The sequence below is a fragment of the Ips typographus genome, linkage group LG3 (genome assembly GCF_016097725.1).
Source record: "Ips typographus isolate SLU linkage group LG3, UJ_Ityp_2.0, whole genome shotgun sequence".
Lineage (NCBI taxonomy): Eukaryota > Metazoa > Arthropoda > Insecta > Coleoptera > Curculionidae > Ips > Ips typographus.
The window spans coordinates 14,510,719-14,536,972 of NC_138424.1; the positions used below are offsets into that span (position 1 = coordinate 14,510,719).

The 26,254-nt window shown below is 37.0% G+C and overlaps 2 protein-coding genes across 2 annotated transcripts in view; one reads left to right on the forward strand and one right to left on the reverse strand.

Moving 5' to 3' along the window:
• Positions 1 to 520: 520 nt before the first annotated feature.
• LOC145726830 (phosphatidylethanolamine-binding protein homolog F40A3.3-like) lies at positions 521 to 2,475 on the reverse strand. The gene is made up of 3 exons (XM_081976085.1): positions 1,489 to 2,475; positions 874 to 997; positions 521 to 798 (listed from the first exon to the last, which is right to left on the reverse strand). The coding sequence occupies exons 1-3, from the start codon at positions 1,546 to 1,548 to the stop codon at positions 788 to 790; spliced, it is 195 nt and encodes a 64-aa protein (XP_081832211.1). The 5' UTR covers positions 1,549 to 2,475; the 3' UTR covers positions 521 to 787.
• A 497-nt stretch (positions 2,476 to 2,972) lies between these two features.
• The window catches only part of LOC145725904 (kelch-like protein 28), a 28,787-nt gene continuing 5,505 nt past the window's right edge, over positions 2,973 to 26,254 (forward strand). The window contains 10 exon segments of the mRNA XM_081974820.1: positions 2,973 to 3,073; positions 4,075 to 4,306; positions 7,381 to 7,477; positions 7,537 to 7,658; positions 8,063 to 8,177; positions 8,323 to 8,429; positions 8,491 to 8,607; positions 8,661 to 8,825; positions 8,827 to 8,884; positions 19,566 to 19,701. Coding sequence (XP_081830946.1) covers positions 4,100 to 4,306; positions 7,381 to 7,477; positions 7,537 to 7,658; positions 8,063 to 8,177; positions 8,323 to 8,429; positions 8,491 to 8,607; positions 8,661 to 8,825; positions 8,827 to 8,884; positions 19,566 to 19,701 — 1,124 coding nt within the window. The 5' untranslated portion in view covers positions 2,973 to 3,073; positions 4,075 to 4,099.

Consider the following 26,254-nt stretch of genomic DNA (forward strand, 5'->3'; position numbering starts at 1 on the left):
TGTTTAGACTGTCAGTTGGGACTGTGCCCTATGTTGCCACATCTTCCACTAGCAGATGTAAACCTGGTGTATTGTTTGTTGCAGTAATAAACGGACCGATTAATTATACAGATTTTGAAAAAAAAAGCATTTATTGCATGCAAAACATGTGAGATTCTTAGAATGTTTTTTTTTAAACAATAATGTTTTCTCATTTTCATTTATAATTGCTTAATGAAAGATACATATTGTGAGGTTTAAAGGAGGAATTTTTCAATACGGCAACGTCCAAACAGGTGATTGAAAAGATGGATAGCCTAGCTTGTAATAAACGAGGTGCGTAAATTTCAATATGGCGGAGCACTTGATGGCGTAACCGCCACAGGAAAAAAAATTAACTATACTATACCTACAGCATTACAGTTCCCAAACTTTTGTTCCTACTTCTTGTCTGAATACCTACACATTGTAGATATTGCAAAGCATTTTCTAACAAATCACAGATACTTTGTTACAAGTTATACTTAAATGAAACTATTTTTTGATCTCAGAAATATAATACTCATGTGATTAGTAATTTGACATACAACAATAAACCTTAAAAAACTAGAGATTTTTTGGTAATTAAGGAGATCTAAGGATATTTGAAAAGATCTGGGAAAAACGGGGAGGATATCTGAAGAATTATAAGAGAACTGGGGAGATCTGAGTAAATCTAAGGAGATTTGAAGACATTTTCTGGGGGAGGCAATCTTTTGACCCAAATAATGGGCAGTGAGTGGCCCTTTCCGACTATTTATTTGGGACCTCAAGGAACCTCTGGGACAACATTTGTTTTTAATGGGACCAAACAGGACCCAAATTTTGTTATAGTGTAAAGTAATTAATACAAACCTGTCATGCACACAGTGTACAATGCATTGCCGTCAGCCTGCCATTTTACTGTGGGCTGATCTTTAACTTGAGTTGGTGTTAGTTCATTGCCTTGGTCGACTTTGACACCACTTGGGTAGCACACCTAAATACAACATAATATTTATAGGGTTTCAAACATAAATTATCTTGCAATGCAACAGACTTTGCATGCAATTATTTTAAATTACAACACTCTAGGGGCTGGTATTTATACTTCCTAATAAATTTATTTAAATGATACCTAATTAATAAGGATATTACTATTGGGCAGTTCTGTGGCTGGCGGGAAAATTATAGAAGAAAGAAACAGGGGCACTAAAACATTATTTCTAAAAAAGAAGCAAATTTCCTGTCTTTGACCAACACATCACAATAATTCATTTAAAAGTGGATCTAAAATTATCTTTAAAACACTGAAAGCCGCTTAACAGTACAATAACTGCAACGTTTTTATTCTAAATTTAAATAATTAAAGTAAACCACAATTTGTTATTTTTATAATATTCAAGGTTAAAGATAGGTTGTCGCCGGCTGATTACAAATCAGTCAAATAATACAACTTGACATGTAATAAAATTCAGAGTATTTGAATACCTCGGCTACTTCTTGTGGTGCCACGCAAATAACGTCTGGAACCACTTGGTGCTTTTCCATATTCTTGGCGAGAAAAGGCGTGACAGGAAGGTTGGCCTGCTACGAAAACGAACATTCTGGAAATTTGGTTATGGTTGCCAGATCGTTATACAGCTTTTTGAAACGTCCCAATGTTTTTGAAATATTTGTAGAAGCATCATCAGCCAGAACATTCTAGAGCCTTCCGAAACTTTACCAAATCTTTTATGAAGTTTCTAGAACTAGCCAGAACGTTTTAGAGCACTTGATGGCAACACTCCCAAGCCTTCCAGACCTTTGCACAAGCTTCTAGAACTTGTCACAATGTTATAGAGCCTTCTGCAACATTTCAAAACCTTCCTGATCTTTGAAGAAGCTTCTAAAACTAGTCGGAACGTTCTAGAGCCTTTGGCAACGTTTCCAAACCTTTCAAACCTTTGCAGAAGCTTCTAGAATTTGTCAGAATGTTATAGAGCCTTCTAAAAGATTTAAAAAACCTTTTATGAAGCTTCTAGAACTAGCCAGAACGCGCTAGAGCACTTAGCAACATTCCCAAGCCTTTGCACAAGCTTCTAGAACTTGTCAGAATGTTATATAGAGCCTTCTGCAGTATTTCAAAACCTTCCGGATCTTTGAAGAAGCTTCTAAAACTAGTCAGAACGCTCTAGAGCCTTTGGCAACGTTTCCAAACCTTCCAAACCTTTGCAGAAGTTTCTAGAATTTGTCAGAATGTTATAGAACCTTCTAAAACATTACAAAATCTTTTATGAAAGCTTTTAGAACTAGCCAGAACGTTCCATAGCACTTGGCAACATTCCCAAGCTTTACAGACTTTTACACAAGTTTCTAAGACTTGTCACAATGTTATAGAGCTTTCTGCAACATTTCACTAGTCAGAACGTTCTAGAGCCTTTGACAACGTTTCCAAACCTTCGCAGAAGCTTCTATCTAGACTTTGTCAGAATGTTATAAAGCCTTCTAAACCATTACAAAATCTTTTATAAAGCTTCTAACTAGCCAGAACGTTCCAGAGCACTTAGCAACAGTCCCAAACCTTCAAAAGACCTTTGTACAAGCTTTTAGAACTTGTCAGAATGTCATAGAGCCTTTAGCAACGTTCTAAAACCTTCCAGATCTTTGAACAAACTTCTGTAGCTTGCCAGAACGTGCTACAGTCCCAAAGTTTTCGAAATCTTTGTAGAAGCTTCTAAAACTTGCCAGATTGTTCTAGAGCCTTGTGCAATATTTAAAAACTTCTAAAAATTTTCAGAATGATATACGAGGGTGGTACGATATGTACTTCGCCTCGCCACCAGATGACACCACTATCGTAAGGGAAATTTATTATCGTGTAGTACATAATCTTGGGCGGCTTTGTAGATGATTTATGTTTGTATTTGTAAATGGCAATTAGATAAAATTTATTAGGCAATAAATGAAGATTAAGGACCGACAAATGCTATCTTATCTAATCGATAAGACTGGTGTCTATCGAACAAACATTTTGTTCAAAACCGTATCAATTTGTTCAAACTGAAGTTTTAAAAGTGACAAGGCAAACATTTTGGTGAGTTGTTTTTTGAATAATAGTGTATGCTTGAACAAGACTAGTATAAAAGATTTTGATAGCATTTTTAAATATATATTTTAGCGCACTATTTTGTATTGACGCTATTTTACTTAGTATTTTGAAAAATAATAAAATACGTATTTCATATTTTTTTGCGTCCTAATCAAATATGAAATAAAAAAAATATGTGGGATGAGCCGTATTCTTCCTTTGTCAGATTTTTCAGAACAAAATTAAAAAAAAGTATTTGAGGTAAAGGAATTACGATTTGGTTGTGATTTACAAAAAATTGAGTGATTTTTTGGTCCTGTTTGTCCGGTTCTAATAATCGTGGACTTTTCGTGGATTATTTACCTAAAAACTTACAGAACACACCACAAAGTTAATATTGCAGATAAGTTTTTTAATGTGTAGTTACAAAAATACCTACTTTAAGATATGACTATGTCAGTTTTTTTAATTTTGTCATTTTTAAACCATTAGAAAGTTGGGCTACCAAATGGTGTATAAAATAAAAAAACTCTATATTTTGCAAAATTAACCTGTTAACCTATAAAGTGAAACTGGTGAATTAATTAGGAGTATAAATATTAAACATACTTTTTCTAATTTTGGCATATAAAGTGACACTTTTCAAAACTGATTAGAGTGACAAAACGTTTTGTAACTAGTTATGAAAAGTTCATTTCATCACTCCCTGTTTTTATGCATTTCCGTAGAAACATATGGGCGACATCCATCATAACATGTCGTTGTCACTGTTTATACAAGGTGCTGTGAAAGTGAATATTTGTGTTAAATCACTTTAAAAGATGGTTTTTACCGCTTTTTGGTCAAAATTAGAAAAAATTATGTACGCAACACGTTTCGAAAATGTCTTATTGTGTAACTCATTCAAATTGAAGGACCTCGCTGCGCTCGCCCTACAAACATTCATTCCTTACACAAAATCGATCTTTTCGTAACTGGTTACATAAATAGCTATTATTTAATTTCAGATCTGAAGACTATATAAAACCGACAATGATGAATAACAAGGTAGTAACCTGGGTGGATCGTCGTGTAGTTCTAGACCGACTGCATTTATCCGAAAGCCCTGAGACTACCTCGAAAACTACCTTCAAAGGGATAGATTTGCGACTGTTTACCAATAAGGATTATTGTCTTAAAAACGACAAACATAGTGTAAATGCACTAGGTAATATACAACGAATGAGGCAACATGGACAGGTACTTACTACTTGCTATTATTTTCTTCAATATTAACAAACACTGCAAACGATACAGACTTTGGGCCTTTTACTTGGGGTACTTTTTGGCACAAAAAAATATATGTAAATGCACATTATTATCACAGAAGTTCAGTTTGTATTGAAAAGTTATAGACTTTAAACGTGATGTTTTTATGATGTCGTGATGTCGATTCGAAATGTCCATACATAATGCATGCTCTTTATAAAAACTTTCAGAAAAATCTAATATCTGTGAAACTATATTTTCTTCTTGATTACTTGAACTGGCAAGAACAGAACTAAGCTTTTCCATAATTTTTTCTTTTTTTTTTATAAAATCAATACTAGCATTCTAAAGATAACATTTTAATTACCTTTATATTTTCTTAAGCAGAAGTGGCAATAACTATAAAAAAAATATAAAAAGTTATTTCAATTTCAGAATTTTATTATGTTTCTGTGTGGTTATTAGTCCATTTTTTAAATTTAATATCACTTACAGAAAAAAAAAAAACCGCCCATCCGGAGTATTAATTTGTATAAAATAGGTATACCAGGTGTCCAAGAGCACCCTGGACAGAGGAGATTAACATGGGAAAACGGTTTTCATTTTTTTGCGCCTGTACGGTTGATTTGTACATAATACAAAAACTAGTCCGTGATAGGTACTACAACTTTCATTAATACGATTTTTCAATCAAATCAACCGTACAGGCGCAAAAAAATCAAAACCGTTTTCCCATGTTAATTTCCTATGTCCAGGGTGCTCTTGGACACCTGGTATAAAGAGCGAATTGTTCTATAATAATAATTACGTGTTACAAAGCATCAACAAAAATGACTTTGAGAGTAAGTCATCAATGAATTTAAAATTTACATCCGAACTGGCATATCTTCATTTGCTAAAACTTTTAATAACTTTGTAACAATGACACCACAACTACTTTTCACTACAAATGTTAGTATGAAAGTTGTATATCAACTTTAATTTTGCAAATGACAAATAACCGTGTCAAAAATCCAACTAATCTTTTGTCTTGTCTTGTTTTTTGGAGCTGCTACAAGGCAATTGCCAGCTCAATACGTAAGAGGCTCAGAAATTCAGGCCTGTGCCCCTGAACCTCTAGAATTTTTCACAAAAGTTACTTTACACACACAAAAAAGTCTAAAAAGTCGCTTAAAGGCACGATCCGAGTAAAAGATATAGTCAATCCTCGTGGAAACTATAACTGTCACTGTCACATCCACGTGGTCTTCTCCTAGGTTTTCACCCTTTCCGCCTTTTGGAAGTGCACCGCACAAGCAAAGTCCCCGTAGACTTTTAGGAATCGACGTTTCCACTTTTTCCCTGAACACCGTTTCAACAAACGTGGTTTCAGTGGCAAAAAATGGCAAAAAAGTTGAAAACCGAACTAACTAATCTTTTCCGAAATACAATTTGCAATTTCTAAAATCAAAATGAGTATTCTAGAATTGAATGTACCGTTTCTGAAATACAAGTGATATTTCTAAAATCCATCACATCAAACTGTCACTGTCAAAACACACAAAATCCGGACACCCTGTACCCTGTACAATACCCAGTACAGTAAAAATGCATCCTTCTGGTGATAATATTGTTCAAATCATAGCCACTGGATAACAAATTGGCCGCACGTCAAATCAAATCTGACAATTAAAACTAAAAAAGGTTTTATTATAGAATTGACAGTATATTTTTTTATTCGGGAAATAGTTTACAAAATACGTTTCGTGCATGTAAAGTTTTAGAAAATTTTCTATTTTGACTGATTGCCCTAAAGAAACAGCTTTCATGTATTTTATGGTTATTTCCCTAAAAAAGTGCCCCACTCGAAGGGGGGGCGTTATAATAACGCCCGCCTATAATGCCCTCATTATAGGGACACTAGGTTAGGGACTATTATTGGTTCATAATGTATAGGATGATTATTTGTTTTACCATTTGTAAATGTCAGATTTTTATTTCTTTCAGACAACTTTTGACAAATCCTGTAGATATTAATCAATTATTACTATTAAATATAGATACCATTTATCTAATAATTATCCGTGCGAGATATCACGTAAATAGCTTTTGTAGCTTTCTGTAAAACATATACATTTGTGCACCGATATGATCCAGTTCCAATAGACATCTACTAGATATCTTCCACCATTAAATAACTATCCAGTGGATTTTACAATAAGTACTTAATTTATCCATAAGACATCTACTAGATTATTTTGTATTGTTTGGGTCCAGCACCTTCTGCGTGTTCTAGCCCATCTTACCACATCCTGTATTATTTTCTAGTTCTTCTCTGATATCCTCGCTTCTTATTCCACTTGTGATGGTAACACTTTTTGTTGTTGATGTTTCAGCTCTGGTTTTTGTGTAAATGTGTGTGCTGCTACTTTCGTCTTATATTACAGGCGTTGTAGGTAGTATTTGTTCTCCGCTATGAGGATTGCATCATCTGCATAGCATAATATTTTAATGGTGCAATTGCCTATCCCATATTTAGCGTTCACTTTTTTAATATTTTCAATGATTTGGTTCATAATGATGTTGAACAGGGTAGGACTATGGTTATCCCCTTGTCGTAGGTTCGTATTGATATGCACTTCCTCAGACAGTCCATCGTTCGTTATTGTTCTTGTTCTACTTTTCCTGTTCAGGTCTTAGTTAAATCCACAAAACAAACAAAGAGAGGCTTGTTAAATATTGCGTCCACTGTTGATCTATTAAACCTAAGTTCTTGCTGTTCTTCGGATATTGGCACCTTCCCCTTAAATAGCTTAAGGACCGAGCTCTGTAGCGTTCTGAGTGAAATCTCCAAGGTTCTACTATGTATAGTTTCACAAGGAACAGCCAATTGCACCGCTTATAGATCCATTTATTCAGACTTCACCTCTGTGAATTTTCTTAATACATGCAATATTTCTATAAAATTACAAGTTTAGCCAAAATGGTAACAAATAGACATGTGGTTATGTTATTAAAGTTGCACTCATTTTTTTTATCTAAAATAACATAATATAGACACGCAATACACACAGTTTTTGTTTTAGTTATGTGATGTAATATTAAAAATAGGAACAGAAAAGCTTAGCGCACACAAAGTAGTGTTGGCTTCAGTTAGCCCTTATTTTTTCGCCATGTTCAACGGTAAGCACTTTTTTAAACCATTCAATAGGTGCTTTGTTTAAGGTGTTTCATAATTATAGGAGAGATGAAAGAACAATCCCAAAGTGAAATAACCATGGTTGATATGGACGCTACAGCTGTGGATTTACTCTTAGATTACGCATACACTGGCCAGATTACTATAACTGTCGATAATGCCCAGGTATTTAAGTAATTTTATGTTTGAACAATGTATGATTGTGTTTGTATTACTTATCTACCAAATACATAAACATGCATCTACTTTATTTCCTCGCGGGTATAAAGTTACCTAACATAGACCTATCTACAGTATGGCTATATTAACAATAATTTGTCATTGCAACTTCTTGATTTTGTAATTAGTAGTAACAGTACAGTGTTAATCACAGTAAAGAAGTGGTCTAACATAAAATTTTGCATTCACCATGGACATTACCAGATGTTTATGCCCTGACTGGGCGACCTTAAAACTCTTGGGCCAGTAAAATTGTCGCACTCAGGTCATAAACATCCACCTATTTATGCCTTTGGTGCATAAATAGTTACTCTGGGGTTCAAATGTTAAATTAGTAAAACCTTTTATAGATACTATTACCAGCAAGTAGCCTGCTTCAAATGGAAGACGTTAGAGAAGCATGCTGTACATTTTTATTAAAGCAGTTGCATCCCTCAAACTGTCTCGGAATAAGAAGTTTTGCAGGTATGTTAATGAATAGTTGGTAAATAGTAATTAAGATACCAATAGCATTATAAGGACAATAATGCATGAGGTCGATTGATTTTTTAAATTATTTGAATAACTTTCAGAAAAAGAACGAAAAGGAAACAATATTTAATATTTTCAGATACACATTCCTGCAAAGATTTGCACCATCAATCGCACGTATACGTCTTACAAAACTTTCAACAAGTTATAGCAACTGAAGAGTTTCTGTCACTTCCGTTTGAAGAAGTTAGTTTTAAAGTATTTCGTCTAAAGCAAAATCGATATTTTAAGTATTCTACATCAACAGGTTAACGAGTTAGTTTCAAACAGCCAGTTGAATGTAATCTCAGAAGAAGTCGTATTTACTGCAGTTTTGAATTGGGTTAAACGCGATTTAATAGAAAGAGAGAAGTATATTTCTAAAGTTCGTATACTGTTCTAGTCTTGTAATAACAATAACCTGCAATTTAATTACAGTTGTTTATTCACGTGAGGCTGCCTTTACTAACCAGGGAGTTTCTTATGACGAGAGTGGACACAGAAAAAATGATAAGGGACAATCACGAGTGCCGGGAATTACTGTTCGAGACTATGCGGTACCATCTGGCGCCAGAAAGACGGTGTGAAATTTGGAAAAAAAAACCAAACCCAAATTATGGAAAGGAAACCACTAGGAGCTGATCCTTATGTATTTGCTATAGGTAATACTTTTTTTTTTTTTTGGTATACCTTTCATCATTACTTGCACTTTGTTATATGCGGTTGATTTTATTCTTTGGACAAGGAGCTCAGCAGTCTCAGTCAACTTTGCATTTGTGACCAATAATAATGTAACCAACATTACATTGTAGATTTTTTGGGCATCATATGATACACATAAACATGCAGCCCTTCTGTTTGTGTGTGTATTGATTCCTGTTGAGTTGAATAGTTTTCATCATAAAGGTAACAATATTCACTATACGACCAAGGTTTCTTGTTTTGAAAGTTGACAATGTTTTCTGTACCTTTATTGGTGTGGGTTATATTGTACCGTTTTTCACACAAAACACCACTTGTTACTTTTAACTCGCATTGTATATTTCGTTTGTTTTCAAACAATACAACAACAAGACAACTGTTGTCTAACCTCGAACTGACATCTGTTAACAATCACAACAACTAACTGACTACTGACTGACTCTCCACCGGTCCTAGCCCAGCTGTTTATATAGGTTTCCATGGATTCGAGGAAATTCGGGAATATTCATGAAATTGGCATTCTCTCTTAAATTTCAAACTATGAAATAAATCTCTCTCTTTCTCACAAACAGCTGAACTACGACGTTCTAGATCCTAATCAATACAATATACGGGCTAAGCCGAAATGAACTAAGACTTCCGCTTTAGATAGATAGATAGATAGATACTGTTTATTTATTCAAAACCCAAATGGGCGTAGAACAGTGTCACTTTCTGATTCTATAAGATCTGCCTTGTCGACGACTTCTCCCAAACTTGTTCTTTTCTACAACTTGTTAAGGGGCCTTTTCAACAGGTACTCTTAAGTCGATGTCTCGACGATGATGTGTATTCAATATTTTCTGTCTCCGGACTGCTTCACTTTTTAAAACCACTCTTCTGCACGGTGATTCAGTTTTCCCTGCCTGGCAGGGTCTAGCCTCCATGACTCTGGGCAAGTAATTTCCTTGCAATGTATCCTTTCTTGTTGTCTGCTCGACCATTTTCACACAAAACTCGTTTCGCTTAGTCTTGATGACGCTATTCTCCAACCAAATGAAATGTATGTTGCCGCATAAGATCCAGTCTCATCAGTACATCATCGGTTAGGTTGGCTATGAGAACCAAATGATTGAATTCATGCTGTCCAAACTGGATTTTAGCTTCATGGATTCCCAATACAGACCTTGTATCACCCCCGGCTGTTTCCAATATAAACTTTGCTCCGGTATCACTAATTCTGCAATGCTGCACTATGTTTGGTCTTACTATGGTGAAAAAAGTTCCAGTGTCGACAACCATTTGATAATTTCTTTCGCAAACTTTGCCATTCACTACTAAGCTGCTATTGTTCTGCTGAAGACGAGCTACCTTAATAACTGAAAAAGAATAATTATTTTCAGTCAGCTTTTGCTTCGGATGAACATTGGCTAGGCTTTTTCTTCCATAATTCACCATTCCTTTTGGTTTGGGCACTGATGTTGCTTATGTCCTTCTTCACCGCTATTCCAGCATCGCAAGAATCGTGCAGACGGCTTCCTTTGGTAATTTTGATAGTTCTGCCTTCTCATTCCCCATCTTTCCTGGCTGTCTATTCTTCTCGGTTTAGGGCATTGAGGTCGAATGTGCCGTTTCTCTCCACAGTTCCAGCATTCAAAAGAGCGAGAATATGGATGCGTTTGCTCACTACGATTGTTTTGCCTTTTTACTTTACTCCACATTTTCATTACCTCCTTTCGTAAGGTCTCCAGTCGGGTTTCTAATTGACGATTCCAGTCTGATTGGGTTCTTGAATGACCTGAGCTTGAACATCGATTCCTGTGCTCTGGTGTTCGGCTTCTTACTTGGCGCACTTGTGCATGTCCTTGTAACACTTGCTTTACTGCTTCAAACTCCAAAGCGTAGGCAAGGTCATCATGTAATGTTTTGCACCTGGCTAGTCTTAAAGCTTGCTCAGTATCACGATCTTTTACGCCTCTTACAAACGCTCCTACTGCTAAACGCTCTCTTATGTCCTGGGATGCAGTTGGGTAAGCCAGGTAAACTAACAAGGTTTCTTGGCTTCTCTGTCTTCTGCTCGACAACTGTGCCTCGTAAACTTGCTCCAGGTGCGTTGCCTCATTTCTAAGTGCTGGCTCAAGTCTTCGTAATTCCTATAACGGCTTTCATCCAAGATTTGCAAAACCTTCAGGGCTTCATCTCTGAGCGATAAAACTAAGGCGATGGCTTTGTCACTCGATGTCCAGTTGTTTGCCTCTGCGGCAGCCTCGAACTGCTTCTTGTAAATCTGCCACGAGGTCTTACCATCGTAAATTGGGGGTTTGATGTTAGAACAAGCATTAGTACTGGCGACTAAGGACTTTTCTTGCAGTTTGTCAACGTTCCTTCGTAAATCCTGGGCAGTCTATTTCACTCCCCTATTCTTCCAGTAAATTCCTCAATGGTATGGGTTACTTTTCTTTCGAAGTTTTCCATTTCGCTCCTCATTTCATTAAAACACAATCTAACTGGTCCTTGATTTGAGTTTTTATGTCATCGAATTTCGCTTCAAACTGATATTAATTTATCTGGCTTGCTTTAATTTCCTCCAACTTGCTGTCATGACTTGCTTTCATTTCGGCAAACTTTCGATCTTGGCTTGCTTGCATCTCCTTCATCAGGTCCAAAAGCTGATTCAGTGCATCATCCATCTTCGCACTTTCTAGTCGGGTACTTACAGGCATTCAACAGGGTACTTCTCGCTGAATCGTCTGTTTCTCCTGGTCTCCGGCTCTTCGTTCTTCTTCCTGGATATTCTAATCCCATTTCTGACACCAAATGTACCGTTTCTCACACAAAACACCACTTGTTACTTTTAACTCGCACTGTAAAGTTCATTTGTTTACAAACAATACTGACAACTGCTGTCTAATCTCGAACTGACATCTCTTAACAATCACAACAACTAACTGACTCTCCACCGGTCCTAGCCAAGCTGTTTATACATATGTATAGGCTTCAATGGATTCGAGGAAATTCGGGAATATTCATGAAATTGGCATTCTCTCTTAAACTTCAAGCTATGACATTCTCCCTCTCTCTTAAACGGCCCATACATTATACAATTACAAAAGGAAGGGAATGACACGCAGTCGTCTCCACAATACTTTATTTCGACCTTCAAAAGGTAAGGCCTGCTCTACTAGTTTCGGACATATAAATGGCCATCTTCAGGAGCTACAAGAATAACTTACTCTACTTATGCGTAACAGGTGTTTAACAAACGGGAAAAAACCTACCTCAACTCGACAATTAATGCACTGGCTGTCTTTTTAGAAAGGGGGAGACAGTGAGACCCATGTTGTAAAGGTTTTGTGAATTTAAAGTTGTTAAAGGTGGGAATAAAAAAAATTTTTAACCAATGTAGTATAAATTAAAAGGGTTTTAAAAAAATTGAATAATTACCTGAATGGAGAAAAAAGAAAAACTGACACTACATATTTAAAAGACAAATACTTAAAATTAGACCCATTTTAAGGGCTGGGTTAGACCCTATGGGGAGAAAAAGATAAATTCAGATACAATCCACCATCCACGGCAGAGGCGATCGAACAGGAAACAAAATGGAGATTTTTAAAAAACTTTGAAAAAACCGCAGTGATAAGCCGTTAATACAAAGACAGGGAGAACGTTTAAGAGGCGATTACAATAAAATCAATAACCTAGGTGACAACAGGTGGGTAGTTCTGCAACCCACAAATCAATCAAAGATTAACAATAAAAAGGTTAAAGCCGCAACCATTCATACAACAAGATGTAAAGTTAAAATTAGACGGAAAAATAAACAATGCACCAACCAACAAACATGTGGCGGGTGGACAACGCAATGAGCAAAAAGAGGGTAGCCAAGGCTCAAATAAGGTTTTAAACCCCGCAGAAAGTGCAAACACCGACCAACACGCTAGTGAAGGAGGGGATGTTGAAAGATGGGGTGCTGGGAGTGTTTACAAGGGATTAGGAAGCATTAAAAGGTGAGGGACTTAAAAAAGGAAGTTGATGGATGGTTAAGCTGATCATTCAGGCAGGTGTGCCCACCATCATCAGAGGCCTTGTTGATCTCAAGCACCTCAAGGTAGTTGAGGAGGCTGCCTTTAGCACACACGTGCAGAATCTTGAAACCCTGTTCAGTATTGAAGGTTCAGACATTCAGACGAAGATGCCGAGAAAAATTGGATTTCATATAGGTAGTGTGAACCCCCTACCAGTGCCAACACTTAGCTACACCAATCAGCCTACCTCCAACATAACCCCTAATGCAACCTTTACATCTCCTTCTACCACAAACCTAGCTTCCCGTAACCTTCCACACAGTCCAACAGATGAGGCCACCTTTGATAACAACATTTTTATTGGTAATTTTGGCGTAAAGCCTCCTCAAAGTTCAGCTTTTTCTTTCCACCCTCGAACTCTAAACCTGTCAATCTGTGTTCTATCCCAAAACGATTTAAGTATTTTGAATTTAGGTCTTAAATACAATTTCACCTTTCAACCTAAAGTCAATGATTTACAAGTTTTTTCTGCCCATTTGGAAAACGTAATTTCTAGATGTCTTGCGTGGTAGTTCTTCACAGAACTCAGTATGTGGACAAGGTCTTGGACTTCCTAAGTTCGGACTCATTTGAAATTCTAAACACATCCCCTCTGGACAAATTCCTGGTGAGATTTAAGTCAATTATTAATAGAGTCCAGACTACACTAACACCACTGGGCTTTAACAAATACAAAATCATACCTATCAACCCATCTGTTCCCAAACTCTATGGTCTTCCCAAAATCCACAAACCCAATATCCCCATCAGACCAGTAGTTTCCTTTTGCGGTTCTCCCTGCCACCACCTCTCTGGTTGGTTAAATGATATTATCCTTAAAACAACCGGATTTAAAAGTAAATACTCAATAAAAAATTCATTTGAACTTTGCTCACAACTTAAAGACCTAATCATGGTCTCCTTTGATGTTTCCAACCTATTTCCTAGCATCCCACCTCTTGATTGTTTAAATTTTGTCCGAGATCTGTTGTCTGCTTCCGAAAGTCTGGACCCTTTCCAGGTGGAAGACCTACTAGCCTTGGTGGCCTTGGTACTGGATCAAAACTTTTTCCAGTTCAACAACACTTTTTATTCACAGTCCGGGGGCCTGGCTATGGGTTCATGTCTTTCCCCTCTACTAGCAGAAATTTTTATGTCCAACATTGAACATTCCCTAGAATCCTACCTACTTCAATAAAATACTCTTTTACAAAAAATATGTGGATGACATTTTTTGTATTTTTGACGGGTCCCCTAATGACCTTCAACAACTATTCATATTTCTTAACAATTTACACCATTCAATCTCATTCACCATGGAATTAGAGTCATCCCATAAACTACCTTTCCTTGATATCTTGCTTAATCACATTGAGTTCTCCATTTATCACAAACCCACCAGTACGGACTGCATTATCCCCTTCCAATCCAATCATCCTCTCAATCAGAAGGTTGCGTCCCTAAACTGTTTCTTTAACCGCCTATTTAACATTCCAATGTCTGAAACAAATTTTAATTTAGAACTTTCTTTGATAAAAACAGTTGCAACCAATAATAAATTTCCCAATACATTAATCAATAAAATCTATTTTAACCACTTTAAAAAATTTGTTAATAAGAAATTAATACACAAAGACACTTCTGAAGATCCAAAATTCTTTTCAATCCCCTTTTTAGGCCCTCTCTCACTTCAGATGAAAAATATTTTCAGGTCTAACAACATAAATATTTGCTTCAAAGTTTCCCACACCTCCAGACATTTCCTTTTTAACTCCAAAGATCCTACTCCTCAACTGCATAAATCAGGCGTTTACCAACTGTCCTGTTGCACTCCCGGATGAAATGCTCTCTATGTTGGTCAGACGGGCAGGAGATTCTCCACTCGTATTCACGAGCACACTCGGGAGTTTTTGAAGTTCACTAACAACCCCAACCTAAACACTACCTATATGAAATCCAATTTTTCTCGGCATCTTCGTCTGAATGGCCACACCTTCAATACTGAACAGGGTTTCAAGATTCTGCACGTGTGTGCTAAGGGCAGCCTCCTCAACCACCTTGAGGTGCTTGAGAACAACAAGGCCTCGGATGATGGTGGGCACACCTGCCTGAATGATCAGCTTGACCATCCATCAACTTCCTTTTTTAAGTCCCTCACCTTTTAATGCTTCCTAATCCCTTGTAAACACTCCCAGCACCCCATCTTTCAACATCCCCTCCTTCACTAGCGTTGGTCGGTGTTGTGCACTTTCTGCGGGGTTTAAAACCTTATTTGAGCCCTTGGCTACCCTCTTTTTGCTCATTGCCTTGTCCACCCGCCACATGTTTGTTGGTTGGTGCATTGTTTATTTTTCCGTCTAATTTTAACTTTACATCTTGTTGTATGAACTTGGCTTTAACCTTTTTATTGTTAATCTTTGATTGATTTGTGGGTTGCAGAACTACCCACCTGTTGTCACCTAGGTTATTGATTTTATTGTAATCCCCTCTTAAACGTTCTCCCTGCCTTTGTTTTAACGGCTTATCACTGCGGTTTTTTCAAAGTTTTTTAAAAATCTCCATTTTGTTTCCTGTTCGATCGCCTCTGCCGTGGATGGTGGATTGTATCTAAATTTATCTTTTTCTCCCCATAGGGTCTAACCCAGCCCTTAAAATGGGTCTAATTTTAAGTATTTGTCTTTTAAATATGTAGTGTCAGTTTTTCTTTTTTCTCCATTCAGGTAATTATTCAATTTTTTTAAAAGCCTTTTAATTTATACTACATTGGTTAAAAAAATTTTTTATTCCCACCTTTAACAACTTTAAATTCACAACACCTTTACAACATGGGTCTCACTGTCTCCCCCTTTCTAAAAAGACAGCCAGTGCATTGATTGTCGAGTTGAGGTAGGTTTTTTCCCGTTTATTAAACACCTGTTACGCATAAGTAAAGTAAGTTATTCTTGTAGCTCCTGAAGATTGCCATTTATATGCCTGAAACTAATAGAGCAGGCCTTACCTTTTGAAGGTCGAAATAAAGTATTGTGGAGACGACTGCGTGTCATTCCCTTCCTTTTGTAATTGTACAACTCCACTGAAAGAAAAGTCCATTTCGTAACACTATTTATTCTGTAGCTAGTTCCTGAAAATTACCGCTTTTCGAACGTTTTGCCAAAATTTCTCTTGACATCATCCAAAATATCTATTCATTGTTTGTGTTACTCCATATTTTGACGTACTTTTTTATTATCGTTTACAAATAAAAGGAAAGGTACTGATTGATAGTCCTGTTATGTCTTTCGACCATTCCATTGGACGGCAGATGCAGTGGCATTGTTCGAGTGGTTCTTATTCCATCCATAACATATACCAGGTGTCCAAGAGCACCCTGGACATAGGAGATTAACATGGGAAAACGGTTTTGATTTTTTTGCGCCTGTACGGTTGATTTGATTGAAAAATCGTATTAATGAAAGTTGTAGTACCTATCACAGACTAGTTTTCTGTATTTTTTCAGATCTGTAACTTGAGCCTTTTCGTCGTAAAACACGAACAAATATGCGAAAATTTAAACTTTCTACCTGCACTGTATAAGCGGTTGTCGAGCAACCGTACCAGCAACAATGACCTGTTTACCCGTTGCCCGACAACCGCCTATACAGTGCAGGCCAAAAGTTTACATTTTCTCATTTTTGTTCGTGTTTTACGACCAAAAGGCTCAAGTTAGAGAGCCCAAAAAAATAGGTACTACAACTTTCATTATTACGATTTTTCAATCAAATAAACCGTACAGGCGCAAAAAAATCAAAACCGTTTTCCCATGTTAATCTCCTATGTCCAGGGTGCTCTTGGACACTTGGTATATTAACTGGTTCCAAATATCTGATTCAAAGTTTCTACTTTTGTCTGTGTGAATCTCTAAATGAACTCTGTGGTTTGCAATAACGTTGGTTATCAGCGCCTCTGCTACGGTGACTGCTTGATCCTGATTTGACAGAAGTACTAGTTCTGTCCATTTTGAACAGTAGTTCATGGCATCAGATATTTGTTGCCAGAATCAGTTTGGGGAAATGTGCTTGGTATGTCAGCTGCTATTCTTTTCCATGAACTGCCGGAGATATTTTGCATTTTTCCTCTTTTTAATCGCGTTCTTGGGCCTTTCTTTAATAAACACTAGTCACACCGTTTACACCATTTGATCCTTCTCTGGTTAAGGTCCGGTTCACTCTAAAGTGTCCTGTTTCCGACTATCATGTAGTTCTCGGAACACATACATTGTTTTGTATACAAAGGATTTTTCGTCTGGACTTTCCCATCTGCGAGTAATTAGGTTATCTCGAAGTTGAAGCGAAATCCATTGTCGCCAGCAACTCGTCACTATGTCAATCCCATGGCTCAAAATTCCGGTTTCAAATATTTCTCCAACCATTCTCTGATTACTTTCAAATCAGTGTCTAAACACTGTTCTTCTATTATGGTTTCTCTGGATACGATATTCTTGCATTACTGGTATTTCTCTAGTCTCTTCATCTGTCAGTTTACGTATCTGATTAATGCTCTCATTTTTATTCTTGCTCTCATGCCTTTCGAAAAACTTGCAATGCTTTTCACAGCACGGCCTTCTCGTCAAACTATCAGCGTTGACATGAGATCGTCTCAGTCAAAATCATCAGCTTGATGTTTCTCTAATAGCGTGCTAATTGTTCTTCCGGGTTATTAAAATTAACAGCCATTGTAGTGCCGCATTGTCCTATCTAAATCTAAAAAAAAATAATGAGATTTTTTTCCCATATAGGATGCTGTGATAATGTTGTTTTACATCTCTTACAATTGAAAAATCTCTCCCAATGACTTGCTGTAATTGTTAATGACCACTTCTTGACTGTTTTGAAACTAGGAAAGGCTGAACGGTTTCTATACTATACTGGGAAGCATCAGTGAAAAAGTTCCGTTTTGAGATTGATAATAAGCCAAAATAAAAGTACTTGTTTAATTCTGTGAAAGCTTGTTAACAATCTGGTGACTAAGAAAATTGGCTACTTTTGTTCGTTAGTCGATGATGTCGATGTAGGTCTAGCAATGTGTCCGAAATCCTTCACAAATCGGCGGTAATAACTACACAATCTAGGAAAACTTCAGACATCTCCTTTAGTCTTGGGTATAGGCCATTTCTTTATAGATTCAACTTTCGTCGGGTCAGCTTCCACCACCCCATTTGAAGAAACGATATATCCGAGGAAGTAAACTTTTTCTTGGGAGAATAAGCATTTGTTTGGGTTCAGTTGTAATGAGCTTTTCTGCGTTTGCAAAGATGACAAGTTTGAACGCAGAATTATCAGGTCATTTTTAAGGCACGAATGTAATTTTGGGGAATATTTCCCGAATAAAGAAAATGTTTTGGTTTTACTGCAACTATAGATTGCTCAATGGAGCTCAATGAACAAGTTCCAAACCGTTCATTAATTTATTGTTGACATCGCGTTTGACATTGTTTGGTTATAAAAAGTCAAAAAACTGCGCCAAGACAACAATTAGTGTACTAGCAATAGGCTCTACAACAATGCAGTCGTTATAGATACGTACAGTGCAATTATCGAAATGCAATTATCACTTTAGAATGCAATTATCGCTGTCATTCTGGTGAAAATGCACTGCTCATATGGGACATTTAACACATGAGGGAAATATTCGGGGGTAATTGCACGAGTGCATAAAAATTACCGATAATTTTGCATGAAAACTTGTTATCTCATAACTGCATGAGTTTATTTTCTTATTTTTTTGGCGAAAGAGCACGACACCGAAGGTGGAGGGCTCTTTTAGAAAAAAATAAGAAAATGACCGAATGCGGTTTGCAAAGATAACAAGTTTGAACGCAGAATTATCAGGGAATTTTTAAGCACGAATGTAATTTTGAGGAATATTTCCCGAATAAAGAAAATGTTTTGATTTTGCTGCAACTATAGATTGCTCAATGGAGCTCAATGAGCAAGCTCCAAACCGTTCAATAATCATTGACATTGTTTGGTTATAAAAAGTCAAAAAACTGTGCAAGGACAACAATTAGTGTACTAGCAATAGGCTCTACAACAATGCAGTCGTTATAGATACGTACAGTGCAATTATCAATTTGTGTTATCGCTGTAATTTTCGATAACACCCCTTCTCATATGGGAGATTTAACATGTAGCGTGGTGTTATCGATTTGTGTTATCGCTGTAAGTTTTCGATAACACCTCTCCTCATATGGGAAATTTTACATATGAGGGAAATATTCGCTGTAAGTTTTCGATAACACCTCTCCTCATATGGGAGATTTTACATATGAGGGAAATATTCGCTGTCATTCTGGTGAAAATGCACTGCTCATATGGGACATTTAACACATGAGGGAAATATTCGCTGTCATTCTGGTGAAAATGCACTGCTCCTATGGGACATTTAACACAAGAGGGAAATATTCAATAAAATGATCGCCAATTTCCTGTTGAAATAAAAGTGAAATGTAATTGAATCCTTGTGCCGGATTTGTTATTCGTAATTTATAAAGCACATTTCAATGCAAGGCACATTTATTAAGAGTCGAAAAAGTTCAACTGTTTTTTCAATTTTAAAGGTGGTGTTGGGTCCAAATCCGAGTGTGAAGTTTATAATCCCAAAACTGATTGTTGGAATCGTATAGCACCAATGCAATGGAGAAGAACTTCTTCAGGAGTGACTAGTTTAAAACAACGTTTATATGTGATTGGAGGGTAAGTACCAATTAAGTACACAGTTGTATTTTCCAAGCAAACTTTACAGGGTGATCCAAAAAGCCGTGCACGCGCCTTGTTTCTCGGCAACTATACATAGAAGAAAAAAATCTGTTTAGTTCCAAGCGCTAAGACTCATGATTTTACTAAATTGAATTAGAAAACTCTGAAAATTTAAATGGACTGATATAGTAAAAATACCAACGTAGTTGCCTGTCCTTGACGAAAAATTTTGCTATTTAACTTTTTTTTCGATATCTTCTTATAAAGGGGTCCAAAGTTTGCTGATCATAAAGACTTCTTTTTTGGGGCATTTTAAAAACAACAGCGAATGATGTCACCAAGAGCAGGGGACGCGCTCGAAAATTCGAGTTAACTCAGGGTCAGGCGTTTTTCTATATTCAGGATGTTACAAATTCGATGCATTACCATGGCTATCTCAGAAATTATAGTTGATACAGTTTTAGTTAAATGGAGGCAGTACTTTATGCTAAATAATTTGGTAAAAAAAAATTTCGCATTGGTTGCATAAATTTTGTTCTTATTAATGCAACTTCTGTTTTTAAAAAAGCTTTTATTTAATAAAAACGAACAAAATTACATTTGAACGTTAACCAAGCGAGATATCTTAATGACTAATTACATGCACAAATGCTGCTGTATAAATAGGAAAATAAATGCTAACTTAACAAAGCTAGTCTGAGGATGTCTATTTAGTATTAGATCATCAGAAATGGCCATATAACTCCTCCCTCACTAAGACTGAGAAAATCGGGGTACATTTTCGAGGGTTTCTAGTTGTATGTCCACTTTTACATTGTCTTTATTTTTCCTATAGTAAAAGTAAATTACAATACCAATAATGATTAAGATAATAACTAATATTAATATAATTGATACGCTAGAGCTAACAACATCGAATTTCTTAAGATGATGTACAGTTAATTGTTTTGCTCTTTCTAAGTCTTCATGAATCTTATCTAGATTAATTTCCGTTAATTGTAAAGGTTCAATTTCTTGTACCAATTTTTCATCAATAACGATGGTTGGCAATTTTAATCGTGAACTGATGATTTCTGGATTTTGAGATTCATAAATTTTATCTTTTTTTTTTGTTGAACATTCTGATGGTAAAATTAATGATGGTTGATTTATAATTTCAATCGATTTTTGATTTGGACATTGAAATTGAATGTTCTCACTTTGACTTGGTATTATTATGATAGAATTATCCTCTAATTGAGTGACTGAAGTTTTCTTGAAATTTATTGGAACCATTGGACAATGATTTGTTAGATTTATTGATTTCATTACACAAGGTTCGTTTGAGTTTAAAACTTCCTCTAAACAAAGAGATATTTTCTCAATTTTTGGGCATTTTTCCTTTAAATTATAGAACTCATTTGAAGATTTTAATAGGTATGGATTGGTAAGGGTTATTATTTGATTATTGATTGGGATCGGATAAACTCGATATAATGTGTAGGGTTTACCGGATATCAACGGGATCGCAATATAGAAAATGATTAGGTCATTTTTTATAGTTACGTCCGTGTGAGCTGTCTCGTAGTATTTGATTAGGTTGTCAAAAGGAATTCGAGTTTCTGGTTTCAATTTATGAATAATCGCTCGTAGTTCTTTGTATTTTAAGATGCTGTGATGTAGTACGTTAATTTCTGCAAAATTGATAGCAGTTTGCACATTGTTGCGAATTTCATTGAGGATGTGAATATTGTTTTCCAAGTTATCTAGTAATATGACTAAGTACATAGTCGTTGACGTAGACTGAGTCATTTGTGTTAAGTCGTTCACACGGTCTTGCAGTTTTTGCTGATTTGACTTTATGTTAGACAGCTGAGTATCAACGTCTTTTGTTAGTTGCTTAACAATGGTTTGAGTTGAGGAAATATCATCATGTAAAGTATTTTGATTTTCCTGGATGATTTTAATGTAATTGTCATAACGTTCGCCATCATCCGCATCTAATGTTCCATATAAGTATTTTTGTGCTTTTCCCAGAAAATTGAATAGTCCTCTTTTAGTTCTACGTTTTGTCTTGTAATGAGTGATAAAGTCTTTGATTGAATATACTTGATTTAGTAAGTCACTAATTCTAGTAACTAAAAGATTGTACATAGGTTTTTGTATTTTATCAATTGTTTGATTAACTTGCAAAAGAGTTTTTTCAGTTAATATTAAACTTTGCCTTATATTAGTTAAGTTTATATGATAATAAACATGATGGTAGTTGGTTATTATGTAACTTGGTCCTTCCTGTACGGGCAGTAGGGGGTTTGAAATTTCTTCAATTTTATACTGAGCGTTGACCAGTAATGGTAGTAGAATTAGCACTATCTTCATCTGAAATTTACAATCGTCTTTTAATGTCTTTAGGATGTCTTTGATTTTTAAACTTAGTCAATTTATATTTAGGTTTTAGATTTTTTGTTCTAGTAAAAGGAGTTGACATTAGTTGTTCTGTAAGTTCACGTATCTCGGGGTCATTTTCGCGTTTTTCATTTAATTTTGACAAAACGTTGGCTTTTTTAGCGCTTAATTTTAAGTTTATTTTAGTATTTAATTCCTTAAAGGTTTCAGCTAACTCATGAATGTAGTCTGTTTGAATTTGATCAAGGTTTTTCTCAAAATTTAACTGATAGTTAAGATTTCCTTTGAGAATTTGAAAAGGCGTATACTCGTGTGAGGAATGAATACTGTTATTATAATTCAGTATTGCGATATCTACAAGTTCCTGAATCGTTTTTGTTCGATGATCATTTCTAATTGCAATAAGACTTTCTCTGAGGGTCGAATGAAAACGTTCTGTTACGGTCTGGGCCTACTATGCTCGATACTTCTTAACGAGCGCTCGCCTCGGGATGAAACCGATGCGCCGCAATATCTGGCCGGGCGCGTATTAAAGTAGGCCACAGTTAGGAAACGCTACCTGGAAGATTCTTGAATGATCAAGGCAACCCGCGAAGCGTTTCGCGGTCATTCTAGAACGTGGTTTGCGAATATAAAAGACGCGGTCTCGACCGCAGTAGTAGTGAATTTGGGAACGCGGTTAAGTTTAAATAGTGGAACAATTGTGGAATTGTAGTAGTGTTTTTAGTAGCTGTGTTAATTATTGTACGGAGTGTTTTGAAGTGTTAATAAATTTATTAATTGTTGAGTTAAACTGACTTTGTGTGAACCCACGGGAAAATCGTAACAATTGGTGTCAGAAGTGCGATCAGACTTTAGTGCGACGTGAATTGGAACTAAACTTCGGGTTAAAGACTTGTGTTCAGAACCGGACTAGAGATTTTCGGAACAGTGGTGTGTTAAATTTATTTTATGCCAATAACAAGACGTCAAAGTGCAAACATGGAGGCCCAATTTGCAGCTATTATGGCAATGCTTAAACAAGACAAGGAAGAACAAGAAAGGATTCGACAAGAACAAGAAAGGATTCGACAACAAGAGAAGGAAGAACAAGAAAGGATTCGACAACAAGAAAAGGAAGAACAAGAAAGAATTCGACAACAAGAGAAGGAAGAACAAGAAAGGATTCGACAACAAGAAAAGGAAGAACAAGAAAGAATTCGACAACAAGACAAAGAAGAAAAAGAAAGAATGAGACAACAAGATATAGAAATGCAAGAAAAACGTAACGTAGAAATATTGAACGGTCTAGCGGGGACCAAAACAGAAATCCAAGAGTATGTAACCCATAGTCTTAAAAAGATGGAGTGTGATGTTGAGGAAAAATTAAAGGATGTTCGGGAAGACATTAATGATGTTCGGGACGACATTAGTAAAATTCAGATTGATGTTCGGGAGGACATTAATAAAATTCAGAATGATGTTGAGATAAAGCTACGCGACTTAGAGCAGAAAATTGACAGCAGAGGAGCCAGCTCTACAGTGATCACCGGAAACGGGCTCAACAAGATCAAGCCTCCCACATACGACGGTCAAACTTCATGGGCAACGTACCAACTCCAATTTGAGGCCGCTGCAAATGCAAATAGATGGAGTAACGAAGAAAAGGCTGTAGCACTGGTGGTGGCATTACGAGGACCTGCATTGGAGCTGTTACAGACTCTGCCTATCGCCCAACAAAGCAACTATGACGCATTAGTAGCTGCATTAGAACGACGTTATGGGGATCAGCATAGGAAAGGAGTGTACCAAACACAATTAAAGGCAAGACTGCAGAAAACTGGTGAAAATTTACAAGAGTTTGAGGTCGAAATTCGTCGCCTTGTGCATCTGGCTTACCCAGCCGTCCCGGATGAAATCCAAGAAGAACTTGTGGCACAGTGTTTTGTAGATGGGATTCGAGATCTGGAAGTAAAGAAAATGCTGAAGATGTTCAAAGGAAGCAACAGCAGCGAATTACTAGTTCGAGCGCTGGAAGTTGAAGCTGCGTGCAATGACTTAAAGCCAAGGATCAGGGCCGTGACTATTCAAGAGGAGAGAGAACCGCCAGCCGATCATGCTGCTACACCAATGAATAAAATTGAATCAATGTTCGGCCAAATAGTGCAACAAATGGCAGCATTAGCAAATGGCCAGTCCACACAGTTAGAACGGTCACGCCCGATCACTAGAGTGGAGTGTTATCGATGCGGACGTACGGGACACATCAAACGAGATTGTCGAGTAAGGATACCGTCCCGCTCTCCAACGAGGGACGTACAACCATCCAGGAGGGACCAGGAAAACTCCCACTAGTCAACATTACGGGGCGAATGTTGACTAGCGAAGACAAAGCCCCCAGAATTATCTCCATCAGAAGCCTGGGTAGATCAATAGGAAGCCTGAACGTAGATGGAAAGGTGGATGCGATGAACGTTACTTTTACTTTGGATACCGGTGCGGCAGTATCTTTGATCCGGTCAAACCTTGTGGATAAAAGTCAAATTAAGCCTTTACGAAGAAGTATTCTCCTGCGCACTGTGACTGGAGAATCGGCTAAAGTTTTAGGAGAAATAACAGTCAAGATTTGCCTTGGAAGGATTACGTTTTACCACACTGTGTTAGTAGCGGATATTGAAGATGAATTTAATCTGGGAATGGACCTGATTCGTCAACATGGATTTTCTTTTGATCCCGAACAAAATATCCTAAGGTTTGGAAGTGAAGAGTTCATCCTGTCAACCAGTCACCGCTGTGAGTCACCCATTAATGTTTTGGCATCTCAGACAGTAAAAATAAGCGGTAATTCCGAGCAAATAATTATTGGACAATTGGAGCAGAATTCTGGGAGCTGTGTTGGACTTGTACGAAACCCGGACCGACCAGGAAGATGCCTCATTGGGAAATCACTTGTAAATGGAGGAAGTGAAGTCCCAATAAGAGTTGCAAACATTTTTTCAGACGACGTAAAAATCAACAAAGGCGAAATTATTGCGGTATTCGAGCCTGTAGTCAAAATAACCAATTGCGATGGGTTACCAGAACAGGAGGAGCAGTTGGGGGAAAACAAGCTCTTAAATGAACTTGAAAAGACCTGGAAACATCTGTCAACACCACAACTAAAGAAGGCTCGGAGACTGATTTTGGACCATGCTAGCATATTTGGAACACCGAACAATATGGGAAAAACTACCATTGTAAAACACCGAATTAACACCGGCAATGCACAACCGATTCGACAACCACCTAGGAGACTACCAATAGCCAAACAACAGGAAGTGCAGGAATTAGTGGACAGGATGCTTGACGACGGAGTTATAGAAGAATCCTGCAGCCCTTGGTCATCGCCTGTTGTTCTGGTCACTAAGAAAGATGGATCAAGCAGATTTTGTGTAGATTACCGAAAACTGAATGACGTGACCAAAAAGGACAGCTATCCACTTCCCCGTATCGACGATACACTGACGACTTTGGCAGGATCCTGTTGGTTTTCCACTTTAGATTTGAAGAGTGGGTACTGGCAAGTTGGCATTGAGGAGCAAGATAAGGAGAAGACTGCTTTTTCTGCTGGAAATGGGCTGTACCAATTCAATGTGATGCCCTTCGGACTTTGTAATGCTCCTGCTACGTTTGAAAGACTAATGGAAATTGTGCTTCGTGGCCTTAACTGGAAGACTTGCTTGGTTTATCTGGACGATATCATGGTGATGGGAAAAACTTTTGAAGAACATCTGGACAACTTGCAAAAAGTATTTGCTAGAATAGGTGGTGCCCATCTTCGATTGAACGCCAAAAAGTGTTGGTTCTTCCAAAAGCAAGTCGAATTCCTTGGGCATGTGGTGACGGTCGACGGAATCCAGACGGACGACAAGAAGATCCAAGCAATTAGAGAATGGCCAGTACCAAAGGATAAACACGAACTCAGAAGCTTTCTAGGACTTGCCACCTACTACAGACGGTTTGTGGAAGGATTTGCCAACATCGCAGCTCCGCTACATCAACTTACTGAGGACAAAACACCCTACTGTTGGAATACCCAATGTGATCAGGCGTTCAGAAGGTTAAAGGCATCGCTTTGCTCCAGTCCCATCCTCAGTTATCCACAACCAAAAGGAAAGTTCATTTTAGACACAAATGCCAGTAATTC